Source organism: Python bivittatus, unplaced genomic scaffold, assembly GCF_059951505.1.
Source record: "Python bivittatus isolate LINGU-HERP-01145 unplaced genomic scaffold, Pbiv_v1 ctg000340_np1212, whole genome shotgun sequence".
NCBI lineage: Eukaryota > Metazoa > Chordata > Lepidosauria > Squamata > Pythonidae > Python > Python bivittatus.
The window spans coordinates 18733567-18750298 of NW_028277056.1; the positions used below are offsets into that span (position 1 = coordinate 18733567).

The 16732-nt window shown below is 39.1% G+C and overlaps 1 protein-coding gene across 4 annotated transcripts in view; it reads left to right on the forward strand.

Moving 5' to 3' along the window:
• Positions 1 to 16732, forward strand: part of ZC3H12C (zinc finger CCCH-type containing 12C) — a 75722-nt gene that overhangs the window by 31441 nt on the left and 27549 nt on the right. For all 4 annotated transcript variants that reach the window (XM_088140642.1, XM_088140644.1, XM_088140645.1 and 1 more), the window contains one exon: positions 1179 to 1928. In XM_088140642.1, coding sequence (XP_087996768.1) covers positions 1179 to 1928 — 750 coding nt within the window. The remainder of the gene's footprint in view (positions 1 to 1178; positions 1929 to 16732) is intronic.

Sequence of the window (16732 nt, forward strand, 5' to 3'; positions counted from 1 at the left end):
TGAGTGGCTTTGGGTTTTGAGCCCCTCTGATTCTAGGCTTTTACCATCTTTGGTACTGGATGGGGTCACACTGCCCCAAATAGACCCTGTGCACAATCTGGGGGTCCTCCTGTACTCGTGACTGCTGCTCGAAGAGCAGGTGGCAGTTGTGGTTAGGAGGGCCTTTGCACAACTTCGTATTGTGTGCCAGTTGCACCCATTCCTAGATCAGAGGGACTTACTCACAGTCACTCACGCCCTGGTCACCTCCTGGTTAGATTACTGCAGTGAGCTCTACATGGGGCTGCCCTTGAAGAGTATCCGGAAACTTCAGCTGGTGCAAAATGCAGCAGCACAAGCAGTTACATGTGTTTCTAGTAGAGCACACATTACACCTCTGCTTCGTAAGCTGCATTGGTTACCAGTTTTTTCCAGGTCCAATTCAAGGTTCTGGTGTTGACCTTTAAAGCCCTTCATGGCATGGGGCTTGGCTGTCTGAGGGACAACCTCTCCCTGATTTCATCTGCCTGTCCTACCAGATCCAGCAGAGAGGGCATGTTACCGGTTCTGTCACCTAGGGAGCTACATATGATAGGCCCCAGGTGGTGGGCCTTTTCTGCTGTGGCGCCTGCACTGTGGAACCTTGTCCCCCCTGAGGTGAGACTGGCCTTGTCATTGTTGAGCTTCCAGAGGTCCCTTAAGACTTGGTTATGCCAGCAGGCCTGGGGACCCCAGGGGATGGGGGAATTATTGAAGTGGCTCCCTTATTTTTAACTTCTTTTTATTCTCTGTTTTATTTTGTTTTATATATTTTTAATGTATTTTACTGTTTTTAGCTTTTTCACCACCTAGAGTCGCCTGTGGTGAGATGGGCAGCTATATAAATTGATTAAATAAACTCTTCTATGACCATTTCATCTATTTGGTGAGCTTCCTTGTTGAGATACTAGAAAGCTTAATTGGCTTGAAGATTTAACATCTGATTGAAATCCCATAAAGGGATCGGATAGGGTTAGTTTCAGAATATTCATTTTAGAACCTTTCCGATCTTATATTTGCTTACAGGGCATGTCAGGCATTTCATAACGAGGTGATGAAAAGATAATTTGAATCAAATATTAAAAAGAGAAATCGAATCTTAGGAAAATTGCAAAGTACATTTTAAAAATCTAGTTTTAACATTATTATTTCTTCTTTAGGACTACAGGATACTTTGTACACAGAAAAACCAACAAAGTGGAGTCAACCACATGCAGCAGCTTCATGGGCTTGAAGGATCACTTGAAGCATGACCTTGGGCACCTCTATGAGGATACGTCAGAGACTCAAATAAGTGCAATAGCACCTTGGTCAATAATAGAAAAACCAACTATGGATAAAATTAATTCTAGGAAGGAGGATCCTAAGAAGGAACTGTCTGAAGAAACTGGAAGCTTCAGTTGCGATTCTGAGGAAAGTACAAATTCTGATAATGAATTGGGAAAAGCAACTAAAATTAGAACAGAACCATGCTCCTTATCTAAGGACCACAGACAGACGTATCCATGTTTAGAACCACATATATTAAAGCGCAATGAAATTTTACAAGACTTTAAGTTAGAGGAAGTTCAGATAGTATCTAAAGAAATTAAAAAACCTCCTGATATGGTGAAAGAATATCAAACCAAACTTGACTTTGCACTTAAGTTAGGTTACTCTGAAGAACAAGTTCAACTTGTGCTGAATAAACTTGGTACTGATGCTTTAATCAATGATATATTAGGGGAACTTGTCAAACTTGGAAATAAAACTGAGGCAGATCAGAGCGTAAGTTCTGTTAACACTAGTGTAATGCGAGAAGCATCTTCAGTTGATTCTCAGAGATCTGACTCTCCCCTTCAGGAGGATGTGCTTGTGGATGGTGATAACCTGAGACCAATAGTTATTGATGGCAGCAATGTGGCAATGAGGTATGTTGCAGTATAATGTTGTTTTTATATGTTGAATTTTTGATTGTTGTTTCATGCACACAACTGTATTATGACTCATTCAAAATAGAGTTCTACCATTGAATGGAGTAAGCCAATATTTACAGTTTGAAGGCTTCTTTTGAGAATTCAGCATTCCAAGAGCAATACTATAGAAACGTGATTAAAAAGTCCTTGAATTCTTCAGTAACATAGCGCTAAGTAAAAGTCTGATACAAGCAGAGTGTTAAGGATGGACAAATATCCACAGCAGCATCTGCTATACAGATATTTTCTTGTGGGGGAAAGTGGGAAGAGATGCCAAATCCTTATTCCATTAACTACATATGTTTTCAAAATTGCATTTTTTAAAACCCACATTGTATTCTAATGTGCTGTGTGAAACCAGGTATTCTGTACTAGACATACTTGCCCAACAAATACATTTATTTTACTGATATTGGGATGTGCAAATTAATAAAAATATTGGGGAAATGATTGGTTACAGAAAATGCAGACTTATATTTCATAGTAATGTTATCTTATAGTCATTTTAACTTATAGTCCATTGGTCCATTTCAGACATTATGCTAAATCTGAATTAAGATTTGAAACCAAAGCTATGATTTGAATTTCAAAACATATTCAGAAAACCACAATTGTTTATATTTATTTTTTAGTTTTGCTCCATTTTGGTGGGGCAGTAGACCCCAGATAAGGAGCAGATTTTATCTATGGTTTGTCCATTTGTGATTCTTCCAAACAATAATTAGAAATTACAGTCTGCAGACCCACTTCAAAAGACTGCCTTGAGGCATTTTGGTTTTTTGAATTGTTAACCTATATTCTTCTGCAAACCTAATCTAATATTTTAAGACAAAAAGAAATATGCGATTCACAATTTACGTAAAATTTAACTATCTGAAAGATACCGTACTATAACTAGGATGTATCTGAAAGATGCTTAAATTGCAGCCAGTTTCCAGGCATCTTCTGTAGTCGTGGTTGAGTTCATAGCAAATGCCTTTCTCGGCCTTGCTGCTTTTCTTTCTTTTGGTGGAGTATGATTGCTAACAGAACATCCCTCCGGCTACCTCTGATTTTAAATATCAGCTTCAAAGCACTACATTATTGTTGTGATCAACTTACTACATATTTATTACTTTTTTTGTTAATGTGGTCAACTGAACAAATCCAGTCATTGTGGAAATAAGCATAGTTAAGTCATGTGAATGTGTTGGTAATCCCCAGTTTTATAACTTTTTTCTCCAGAGAATCATTTAATAAATATTGCTGGGCATTTTTTGAAAAGAGTATACAGTATGTAATTTCTTATTCTCCTGAATTACTTTTTCTGTTACCAGTTCCTTTTTTATACAGATTATATACTATAGCAAGGCCAGAAAAATATAGTTGAGAAATGCTTCTTTTTAAAATAATGTTGACAATACATTTTTCTGTAAATATGATTTACAGAATGCATTATTATATTTCTCCATGATCCCTTATATTTTTGAGAACCTGATGCAGGGTGTACCTAAGAGTTACCATACACAATCTCAGTTAAATGTCTTTCCTTTATGGATAACTCTGAAAAGCCAGGGGGTGTGTATAATTTATTTATCTTAAGAAATCTTGCCTTGCAATTTGAAATGTTACAGAACTGCAGTAATATAAACTACTGTTATTAAATTTCATCCAACCATGAGAAACTTAATGCATTTTTTGTCAAGTTTTTAAAATCTTCTAAAATACTGGAGCAACACCTGATATTTTACAGCAATAAAATTAGAAATATATTTTAAAATATGATTGGGCATGGAATAGAGGGGAGGAACAGAAAATAAATAATTAAAACTAATAAATAATTAAAGTTATAATTTATGAAATGCCAGAGAGCAGATCAGGAAGAAAAGGATCATGATCCAATAGTCAGCTTCAGCTTTTTGGAATCCAGGACTCCAAACACCTGAATGCATATTTAAAATTTCTTGCTACCAGCCAGGACAAATCTGCAGTGGGAGTTGAGGCCCCTTTAGTCTCAGACTCAAACTGAAAAGGGGCTTCAATTTTAGCCACCTGGGGATTTGAAGATAAAGTATTTGAATTATTTCTCATTCTTAATGCCTTATTTTCTGTTCTTAATTTTTCCTTTACATTTTTTTACTAATAGTTGGGGGCTCAAAAGATGGTGGTCTGAGCATCTTTGGATCTCTAAGGGGCTCTAGAACAGCACATTCCTACGGATGCACAGCCTTTTTGAGATGGAGGCAATGGAATTTTGAAAACATTTTTGTGGGCACATTCAAAATATCTGCCGTGCTTTGGGCTTGTCTCTTTCAAAAATGGTTGTTATGTTGAACAGTCGCAGAATATCCATTTATCATTGACTTTCTCTGTTACTGCCCTCATCAGGCATCTAGTTCAGCTTGCCTTTTCCCCCCTGATCAAATAGGCAGATGTATTGAGCTGCAGTCATTCACTATTTTATTTTTTAGGAATAAATATGAAGTTTAAGTGGGCTTACAGCTTTTGTTTGAAATAAAGATGAAGATGGAGGCAGGAGCTTCCTTTTGCAATGTGCCGGCTTATTTATTGATTTAATTTTAAAAATCTAAGAGATAAGCCAGGTAAGGAACAAGGAGGTGTCCAAAGGCACTGGGGTCTGCAGGGACCACATTGCCTATGTCTAACCTATAAATTTTCAAATCTTGTCAAAGATCATATTTATAATGGCATCAAAAGTTGATACGTCACTGAGAAAATGACACTTTATAGGGAGCTACAGAGATGACCTTGGAGAAACTATTCACAGATGATTGCAACAACTTGTACAAAAACATACACTGAGCCCAGGAAACGGGGAAGTCTTAGGAAAAGACTCAAGATTAGGCCCTCCCTCATTCCCTGGGCCATGAAGGGGAGGAAAGGGAAGACATCAGGCTTGTAAGACTGATGACAGCTTTTTAAGGCTAACTAGTTCAGGAAACAGACTTCAGAAGATGACCAGAACTATACTTTATGGCAATAGGCTGTTGTAACAATCCTGACTGCATCTTCCCTTTACTCCCTGTTATATGTCAGGAAGAGGCCAGCCTGAGTCTCTTCCTAAAATTTTTCTGGTTTCTGGGTCTCAGCACGTGTTTTTGCACATGTTGTTGTAATGATCTCTGAATAATTTCTCCAAGGTCATCTCCATGGCTGTATATACATATTTATCTACTTTCAGTAAATATATCAATTGCTGCACTAAAGCTAAGTAATGCTGTAGAAATAAGGGTGATAGCCCAGGACCCACAACTCTTGATTGAAGACCATGTCCTCTATAACTGGAATGTATAATATTGATAATACTTTGGGGTTGACCTTACATGGTGCCCCTACATTCTTCTATACAAACAGGATACTATTCCTGTTTTAGATACTATCATTATGTACCATAAACAATGACATTTATTGTGCCCACAGACTACCTTCTTTCACACCATTAGGAAAGACAACAGTCTGGTTTTTGTTATCTGTCTTCTTTCCAGGGTCAGCCTTTACTTGTGACATGATTTTATCAATGCCTAAGCCATCTCCAGTATCAAAAATGTTATTAAACTTCCACAACCAGGTGGTAGCTATGACCAAGAGAGCTTTTGCACAGTTACATCTGGTGTACCAGTTACAACCTTTCCTGAACCAGAAGGCCCAGTTTACCACTACTTATGCCATAGTCATCTCCAGTTTGGATTATTACAATTTGCTCTACAGGGCTGTCCTTGAAAACTATCCAGAATGTTCAGCCAGTCTGGAATACAGCTGTTCAAGTAACATCCCTGCACTAACTGCCAGTTGGCTTCTGGTACAATTCAAGATGATCGTTGTCACCTTGAAAGCCTTATGTGGCTTTGGGTCTGGATATCTATAAGACCACCAACTCCTAGCAGTTTATGCCCATCTGATAAGATCGAGTAAAGGAAGCTCAGTCCAGCTTCCTACCCTTAGGAAATGTCATTTACAGGGACTAAGGAGTTGAGTCTTCTCAATTGTAGCCCATCTTATTTGGAATACTGTAGTTTACCTCCCAAGATTAGGTTAGTCCCTACACTGTTGAGCTTGACTTTTTAAGAAAGTCCTTGGAGTAGATCTGGTATAAATTGGGCTGGGCTGGCATTATTCTTTGTAATTTTTTGCTGCTTTTTTATTGTTAGTTTGTATTGCTTTTACTGTTTTATTCTTTAAGAATGGAATACAGGTGGCTCAGAGTAATGCTGGATTGGAGTGGCATATAAACCAGGTAAACATAATAAAATACATAGCTGATTAAATTTTAGGGAACACATAGGAAGCCAGGCCATTATGGTCAGTGTTTATACCTGTAAGCAGTGAGATAAGCAACTTGACTCACCACTTTTGAAACTAATAAATAAAAATAATTAAAGCTTCAAAGCAAATTTCCTTTGCAGCATGTTGTCATGACTTTATAACTCTGGTAGCTACATTGTAAAATACATAAACACTGGTTAATGATAAGCCAGTATTTGTCTTGCAATATCAACCTCCAAGATACCTTAGAAGATAATCCTTATTTACAAGAACCTCTAGTACTAGAAGATGAAGTTAGATCAGCAGTCTGATCATTATCAAGTGAGAAACTGATGGCAAGAAACAGAAGAAGAATCAGTAAATTTTCTAGCCAAGCTATGCCAGCAAATCTGGAGAACAACACAATGGCCAACAGATTAGAAAATACCAGCCTACATTCTAATACCAAATAAAGCAACAGTATGCAGATTGTCATACAATATCCTTAATTTCACATACTAGCAAAATAATGCTTAGAATCATCCAACACAGATTAGAGCCCTGTATGGAAAGGGAGATGCCAGATGTTCAAGCTGGCTTTAGAAAAGGCTGATAAAGACACTATTGCTGATGCGTGCTGGATAATTGAGAAAGCCAAAGAATACCAAAAATAAGTCAGTATGTGCCTCATTGATTACAGATTGTGTTGGTCATGTCAAGCTGTAGAAAAATGGGAATCTCAGAATATCTCATTGCCCTCATGTGAAACCTGTATGCAGGTCAAGAAGCCATAGTACAGACAGAACATGGTGAAACAGACTGGCTCCAGGTTGGCAAAGGAATGAGACAAAGCTGTATATGTTCCCCTTATTTGTTCAACTATATCCCAAATATAAAGGCAAGCTGGATTGGAAGAAGATGTGGTTTAGAATTGGAGGAAGAAACATCAATAACCTGCACTATGCTGATGACACTATTCTGATAGCCAAAAATGCAAAAGATCTGCAACTCTAGTGATAATAGTCAAGGAACACAGTGGAAAAAATGGGACTAAAATATAAAGACTAATTACAACCTAATTAGTCTTTACATTACAAACCAATGCAACCACTGTTAGAACTGACAAAATATACATAACTTCTATGTTTTAGGATCAACCATCAAGAGTAAAGGGACAGGCAGTCAAGAAATAAGCCTCAGACTAGCACTTGGTAGAGTAGTCATGAAGGCCTTGGAAAAGATACTCAGATACCGTGATGTGTCTGTACCTACAAAGATCAGAATTGTTCAGGTCATGGTATTCCCTGTGACACTTTATGGTCGTGAAAGTTGGACTTTGAAAAAGCTGGATAGAAAGCACATTGACACTTTTGAACTTTGATGTTGGAGAAGACTCCTGAGAATGCCATGGATAGCCACAAAAATAAACCAAATGGATCATCAAACAATCAGTCGAGTTCTCGCTCCAGGCACAAATGACCAGGCTCAAATTATTGTACTTTGGGCACATTATGTGGAGACCTAGCTCTCTGGAGAAGGCTCTGATGCTGGGAAAGGTGGAAGAAAAAAGAATAGGAAGATCAGCAGCAAGGTGGATGGACTGTTACAGCAGCAATGGATGCACCATTGGAAGACCTAAAGACAGATTGTCATGGAGCAAATCTGCTGTGAGTCAACACCAACTTGATGGAATATAATCAATCAGTGGAGCTACAGTAAGACCCTTTCTTAACCAGCCCACCTCCATGAAAGGATTAAAATGTTGAACAGGCTTCCTATACCAATCAGATGAAAGTTCCTATCATCTAATTTCCCCATTCCAATAATGCTGTTTTAAATATTACATTCTTTTAGGTCGAATCATTTACCAATACGTATTATAGTTATTATCTTGTTCAATCTCCTATCAGCATACAATAAGCAGTAAAAATAATTGATATCAGAAATTTCGAACAACAGACAAATAATGAAATAAAGGAACCCCTCCCACAAATGGAACATATAGCGAATATAAGCCAATAGTGGACAAAGGTTTTTTGAATTTGAAACATTTTCAAGCTTGAAATGTTTCAGTCATTTTGGAAGCATTTTGAGCTTGAAAACACCTCTCCTTCAAGTTCAAAACACTTGGTTGCAAGCATGAAACACTTCCAGAATGGTTGAAACAGTATTCAAAACAACTATTGCATACTGTTGGAGGGTAGGAAAGGAACAGAAACTAATCAAGACACAGTATTCTTCCAACTAAAGTAATGGTTACTGCTATAGTGCAAACAAAGTAAATAATTTCTGCTTTTATTTCCAATATACAGTTATATCTACTGTGACTGTGCACGCCTTAATTATATGCCTAGCTTAACAATCTAGTATACATTTATTAACAGAACTTCCTTGAAGTTTCTTAACTGTTTCAGTCTCTTCCTCCTTTATCCATACAGTTGCTTAATTTAATCACTGGCATTTGTTAACTCCTTTTCTAGACAGCTTTGCTTTACTTCAATTTCCTAAGCCTCGAATTTTACAAGATAAGGAGGAAGAGGAAAACGCTGTCTTTTCCAGCGTAGCGCCTTTTCTTCATTCTCTAGCCCTTTAGCAGCTACTCTGCCTACAGGTCTTTATTCCCAATTCTTCCTGTTCCTACTAGGATCATCAGTTGCACATCCCTTCTTTTTCCAGTAATCCTCTCTTCTTTCCTCCAATGGTTTTGTCACCCTATTCCTTGATACACAATACTCTGGTCCACATAGCACCTCAAAGCACAAAGTTAAACACTTTTGCCTAATAAATCTGCCACTTGCAGATCTTGCTTTCAAAGTCATAAATGCATTACAGTTATATTGATCAGATTAGCTTCTATTCCATGTGAAAACTAAAACTTGGTTTTCATTAACAGACAAATCTCATAGTGATTTTTAAACAGGATTCTCCTCACAAATTTCTTTAAAGAAAAGACTTTTCAAACTGCTCCATCTGAGGACCTAAGAATGCAGGGTGGGCATTGCCCCAAGTAATTAAAGCATAAGTCATGTAAAATTTTATCTACCAAAGTGAGCACTCTGAACTGGGTTTAGAAAGCAGTTGCCAGTACCAGTCACATTCTGGGCCAGCCACAAATCATTTATTTGTTCAGGTTTTTTTTTTTTTAATACAGATGCTTTTACATTGCTTCAGTCATCAAGACTCTTAAGCAGTGTAAAAGCATTTGTAATACTTCAATAAATTGCAGCTCAGTCAGAATGTGGTAGAAGAAGTGGTGAGTTCAAGACCATCTTCAAGTGCTATCCCATGATTTAAAATCTGATTCTTTAAATCATTGAAAATTAATTGAAATTGAAAAGGATTGCCAATATTCTAATTCCTTTTCTAAAAGAAGAATAATAGGGTGCAGGTCCCCTCTAATAACCCAAATGCCTCTTTCTTGGGACCAAGAGAATGGTAGTTTGCTGGACATCTTGGCCTCAGTCTGATATTGATGAATGCTCAGTCCATATGTAACAAGTCGAAACTTGTGTGAAATGTGTTAGAAGACCTGGCACACTTAATGGGTACCTGATTAGGTGTGGGAAGTATTGCTATAGAGAAACACAGAGATGACCTTGGAGAAAGAATGCCACAGCAAAATGTAATTTAAGCTGGGAAAAGAAGATAACATTAGAAAGAAACTTAAATTGGCTCTACTTTAACTCTCTTTGGTATAAGTGGGAGGGAGGGAAATCTTGTCAGGCTTTCAAGATTCTGTTACTGTCACCTCTCTCACTCACTCACTCACTCACTCCCATATTTATTTTGGTGCCTTCAAGTCAGTGTTGGCTCCTGGTGACTGCCTGGACTAGTCCCTGCAGTTTTCGTAGCAAGTTTTCAGAAGTGGTTTGCCTTCCTGTGGCTGAGAGCGCGCGACTGGCCCAAAGTCACTGGCTTTGTGCCTAATGCGGGACTAGAACTCTCAGTCTCCTGGTTTCTAGCCTGATGCTTAACCCTTACACTAAACTGGCTCTCTTATATCAATAAATTAGAGTTCCAGTATTACTTGTGTAGTTTGTTTCCTGACCTGGCCTACCTCAAAGAATTGATATTACTTTTGAAAGCCATTTCTCCCAGGTCATATCTGTGCTTCTCTACAATTGCCCTGTCTGAAATTTGCCCTCCTGGGTTTGAGGTGCTTCAGCAACCATAACTCCAAGAGGTGGTAGTGATGATTCTGATAGAGACCTTGGCTTTAACCAAGGGCCCTACTCCACACGTAAGTGGATGTGAGCGCCAGTATTTGAACTTGGGCTGTGGGGTCAAGTTAGGGATACTGCTGGTGTACTGCCCACCTTGCTGCTCAGCAATTTCTTTTCTTGGGCTCCTGAACATTATCTCAGAGCTGATGTTGGATTCTTGCATCATGTCCAGGGCTGAGAACTGAAAGGGCTGAGGAATTCATAATTACCATATGGATTACTGTAATTTGCTTTATATGGGGCTGTCCTTAAAGCCCATCCAGAAACACTACTTGGTGGAAACTCAGTGGCCCACATGTCAATGGGATAGCCTTATTACTGCCATGTAACCTCATTGCTGTGGAAGGAGTGCAGGTTTCTTAGTGCAATTTAAAATATTCTATATGATTCATACTCTGTATGGCCTTGAGTATCTTTGAGACTGCCTATCCCATGTAGATTCAGCCTTTCTAATACAGAGGATACCTGTAGGAGTCACAGAGGATACCTCACCTATTGAAAGATGCTAGAGGAGCCCCCCACCCCCATGGGCAGTTTCTGTGGGAGGTGCCCTCCTCTGGAATAGCTTCAGTAGCCTTCACCCTCATGGTCTTCTGTAAAAATGTAGCTGTTCCAGAAGGCCTTTGTGATTTGAGTGTTGTAGGAAGCTTTATATTAATTGCAATTTTTGTAAACCATATTCTTTTACTGTCCTTGTATTTTATTGTTATTACATTACCTGTGACTATTGCCTGTTGTGCACCACTTAGAGTCAGCCTATTCATAAATAAATCATGCCCTGGAGGTGGCCTCTGGAATGGCTCAAGAATTCAACTTGTCTCAAGTGATAAATGGCCGTACTTACACAGGTGGCACTTCGGAGTGGATGGCTGGGACCTGAAGATGTAACTAGTTCTTGTCCATAGTTAAATCACTTTCCAGTTAACATGCATATGAAGTGCCTCTGAAAGAAGGAGACTCTAAGGATCGTTCTTCCTATATGCTTTGTAAGTCTAGTTGCTGTTCAGCAGGCACCTGGGGATTTTTTCAGTGATGTGGCAGGCAGTTCCTTATGAGCCTGGCTGAGCTCTGAAATTCAAAGTTTCTGAGAGTGCTGGATGTGATTGCTCCCAAGTTGCCTCTCTTTGCATGCCACTCTCAGGGGTCTCCTTGGTTTACTGAGAAGTTCAGAGAGATGAAGTGGCAGAAACAATTCCTAGAGTACCAGCGGAGGATGAGGAGTCTATAACTGTACAGAAAACAAGCTCATGTTCAGGCCAAGATTCTTTCTGCAGCACCTAGAGTTAGGGGTTGAGAAATTCTGGTCTGAAATACTGAAGAGCTGTTGCTGATCAGTGCTGAGAGTACTGGTCTAGATGGACCAGAGATCTTATTTGGCTACATATATCCCTGCTAAAGCAAGAAAAAGGGAAATCCAAATCTCAATCACTGTCAGTCCCTACCTGGCTGATTTAATCAGTCAAGAGGGACAATCCAAGCAAGGAGGTGGTGACCCTTCATCTTTCCACATCCTCCAGTCCATTTCTCCAAGTTCTGTAAATTGAAAATAATCCATAGGAATAAGAAAACAGTTGTCAAGTTTACCTCCTCATGACTTGTCCAACATTGGAATCCAAGTCAAAGTGAGTCCAATCAACTTACTTTGCAAAGAACAATGAAAATTGCTTATAGCAAGCATCCCAACTTCTCTGGATCCCTTCTCCCATTATCCTCATGGAGGAGACATTGCACCATATGAGAAAGCATAACTTGCTTGTTGTAGGCAGAAAAGTGTATCTTCTTTGCTGTATCCACTGCCATGGAGGAGGATTTCAGATGGTTCTTTAAAAGGGCCCCACTCTTTGATCCATTGCATCCTGAGAGTTTTCTCTGCTTGTGCACCTGCCCTTTGCTATCAGCTACCTGATAAACCAAGATGCTGATTAACTACCAGTACAGTCAATAATGCACTTAGGAATAATAGTGTTGACTGCCTGGGTCCCCTCCATGTTCCACAACCCTGGATTCAACAGTGTTGTAAACAGACAAGGCAGCATTATACTACAATAGTTATAAATCCCTTTGCTAGGAAAATAGCTGATGAGAAGTTGAGAGGAGCTAAGCAAACAATAGGTAGATAGTCTGGAGAAAGAAGGAGGCTTGCAAGAAACATCAATATTTCATACTTGTTTGTCTGTAGCAGGTCATGTCAAGTTTTTTAGGGCAACATAGTCAAGTGAAAGAGATAAGGAGTCATAGACTGTCCAGTGCTTTGAGACACATGTCTCTGGAGTCATAGAAGAATTCACAATATGTTAGAAAAGGTCTTCAGTTGCAAGAAGCAATGAGAGCTGACAGTAAACTTACTTAAATCCACCAGGTAAGAGGTCTCCCTCTAGATCCTACTTAATTGCACAGGAATAGCCTTGCTCCTACCAGCTCTTGGTCTCAGCTGCTTACTGCATCTCTGCTCTTGCAGTCTGTCTCCACTATAGGATCAGGGAGAGGTACAGGATAGGTTCTAGCAGTTCCTCATCTAAAGCTATTTCCATTCTAGGAGAAGAGTTTGCCTCCTGCTCTTTCCAGACTGGTGTCTGTGGTTCCCCATTCCTGTGAGTCCTAGTTTGGAAGAGGCACCAACTCCTCACCAAAGGACTCTTGGGAGGCAATCCTGATAAGGGAGATTCCTTAAGTGTATTCAGAACACCATTTGAATCACCAGGCACTTGTCTCTCACCATTGTAACCTCTGCAGAAGTTTATAGGAGCCACCAGTCAAAACTGATCCATCCAGAATGATGGAGTTACAGAAAACTACTTCATTTACAGGTTCCAGCTGCACAAAATATGAAGTCTATACCAGATGTGCCCAGCTATTGGATTGCGGGGGGGGGGTGTTCCAAGGGTCAGATACCAGTTGAGACAGTTCCACAGTCTTCATGGGGGACGTGAAATCCTGAATTGCTTTTGACTAGGCAACCTCATTGAGGACTTACAATCCCCTAGGACAAGAAATCTTGGGTAATCATGCAGTGGCAAACCACAAATCACTCAAGCTACTTCAGAAAGAGAGAATAATGTGTTGTGGGATGGATGATGCCCTAACAGTATTTCTGCACTGTCCTGGTCACTCAAAAGGAGTAGCAAACACTGAAAATTGTCAGATTGTCAGATGGAGCTTCTAATCATTGAGGTGGAAGGAGGATAACTTCCTTTTTTCACTGTCCATTGTGCTATTTCTGTTTGTTCCATCTTGGGAAAAGACAAAAGACATGAAAGAACAATATGAAAGATACTTCAATTGACTTTAAGTCAATTACAGTTCAAACACTGTTTTTAAATCCCAGAAACCCATAGAAATCAATTGAGAAATGCAAGTAGTCTACAGTATCCACCCATCATCTAAGCATTCCCCGAAAGAGAAACAAGTGTTTTCTCTTTGTGGTTAATGTAGACCATTTTTAAAAATAGTACTGGTAGTGGTTTCAAAGTAAATACAGTTCCCACTTAAAGGGGTGGTGTTGGTTTTATGAGTGTACCCTCATGCCATTTTAAAACGCAGACAATGATTTGTAATCATTACAAAGAAAGAATAAACAGTAATGTGAGAAGAAAGAACTCATACGCCTTCATTAGCTGATTTCCAGTACATCCCACGAATTTGTGCTACTATCTGAAAGCTACCATAAAACACTGTTTTATAGTAGATAGAGAGCTATTGCTGAAGAGAAAGACTGCTTTCAGATAGTGGCATAAATGGGAAAAAGTCCATTAATACAAACATAGATTAGATCTTCTGTAATTGAAAAATAGAACTTTGCTTCTATTTAATCTAGATGTTTCTTTAGAAATCAAGATTCCACTTGAATTAATTCTGTTAGACTGACAAACCTATATGGTTTGTATATAGACCAGAAGTATGGTACTTCTCCGTTGCTACTCTGTGACACCTCAGAGAGTCCCATTCTTATCTGAGGGATTATTATTTGAATGAAGGTTCTGTTTTACCTGTGAAAATGAAGATGCATTCTTTTATCAGAAAAAAAAACTAGCAATGAGCTAGGTTTTGAAGAGCAGTTACAAAGATTGTATCATGAAGTTTTTTAAAAAAAAGATTGAGAATCTGGATACTGTAGGGTGTTCTATGAGGGAGCCTATATCATCTTCAGTTTTTTAATAAGCCTCCAAAAACATTTGTACAGTGGTACCTCGGGTCACGAACTTAATTCGTTCCGCGACTCTGGTCGCAACCCAAATTGGTCGCAACCCGAATCAAATTTTCCCATAAGGTTCAATGTAAATACGGTTAATCTGTCCTGACCCCTCCGAATTTAGTCGCCAACCAATTTTGGTCGCGTCCCGAATCAAATTTTCCCATAAGGTTCAATGTAATTACGGTTAATCCATTCTGAACCATATGTATTTTTTTTTAAACCACAAAAATATGAAACAAAATACAGTATAGTGCAGTACGAAGAGAGAGAACGCTAACCTTGCTCGAGGCGACTTCTGGCGTGGAAGACAGGAAGGCGGGTGGGGAGGCGGTTATTGCTTGGAGGGAGAGTCCCCCTCCCTACAGGAAGCCACGACCACGTGTCATGGGAGGGAAAATGGCCGCGGATCCTGTTCGTCACCCGATCCAGCGTTCGCAAACAGAAGCAAAATTTTGCGAACGGAGCTGTTCGTGACCCGAATTGGTCGTGAACAGAAGTGGTCGTGACCCGAGATACCACTGTACTTCGTTTTTAGGGGCTTTCTGGATGATTTCTTGAGGTAGGGAGAGGAACTTTTTAAATCAATGAGCAGCAAATAGCAAAATAAAATATAAACTATAGTAGAGAGCCAGTTTGGTGTAGTGGTTAAGGCATCAGGCTAGAAACCGGGTGATTGCGAGTTCTAGTTAGGAATGAAGCCAGCTGACGGACTTTGGCCCAGTCACACTCTCAGCTCCAGGAAGGAAGCAGTGGCAAATCACTTGTGAAAATGTTGCCAAGAAAAGTGCAGGGACTTGTCCAGGCAGTTGCCAGGAGCCAAGACTGACTCAAAGGCACAGACACACACACACACACACAAAAGTTTATGTTAAGATGTAACAAAAATGCTAACAATTTGCAACAGTTAGTAACCATAATAAGCTAAAATACAGAATAATGAAACAATTGATAGACATAAAATAGGGTACTATGCTCTCACAAATAATCATGCAGTTATTCCCTTTAAATATCTGCAGGCAATATAACAATTTTTAGCAATGTTCAGAGAGACACTTATCAATTCTGTCAGACAATAGATACCAGAGATAAAATAAAGCTGGATGTCCTTGATAATTTGCTAGTAATGGTGTCAAATTAATAATTAATTGTGGATGAATATCCTGATAAAAGGGACAGCATAGAACAGTGTTTCTTAAAGTGTGGTCCTAGAAGCCCTCGCAGTCCCCCAAGACCCTCTGAGAAGTCCGCGAAATCAAAATTATTTGTCAGTCTATGTTGAAAAATAATTCAATATTAAAATCCCATTAAACAATCACGAGAAGTTGTAACGGCAACAGATGCATTTATTTTAATTTAATTTAAATCCATACAAAAAGCTCTTTTGGGGTCCTTCATAATTTTTAAAAGTGGGAAGGGTTCTTCAGAGGAAAAAAAGTGTTAAGAAACACTGGTATAGAAGAAAATGAGTAGTGGTTTCAACATGACCAGCTCCACATGGACAAAGCTGTTCATTGTGAATTTTCTTATACCTACCTACCAAGACAGTTGTAGGCAAAATGTTAAATCATGCTAATGTATACTGCCTATATTTGAATATTTCAGCCTACCTCAGGTATCTAGCTGGACTAAGATTAGTGGGTTGAGCACCCAAATAAACCTCTGTTGACACACAGGATGAGCTTTCTGGCCTTCTTTATCTTTTATTCTCTGTCTTATCTTGGGTCTGGCTTGGTCATAACCTAAGGTTGGCATGGTTTCCAGAGAGTAGTCAACAATGATTCAGTTTATGTATGATGGAGCTTTTCCATTTGCTGACTCTGAATTTAACAGAGGAGATAAGGGGGACCAAACCAGTAAAATAGAAGACTGTTTTTCACCAATTACCAGTATCACTAATTTATTATCATTTGCTAGAATAGATCCATCCAGACCTCCTTCATAACAGCAGAATGAACCTGTGTAGCCTCTTTAGAACTCAACATGCCTTTCACCAAATGATCCTACTGTGAAATGGCCATTTAACCCACGCTGGGCCTATTTCATAATCCATTTTAGGAATAGTGCCAACACCCAAGTATGCTGTATTTCCCAGTGTTCTTAAA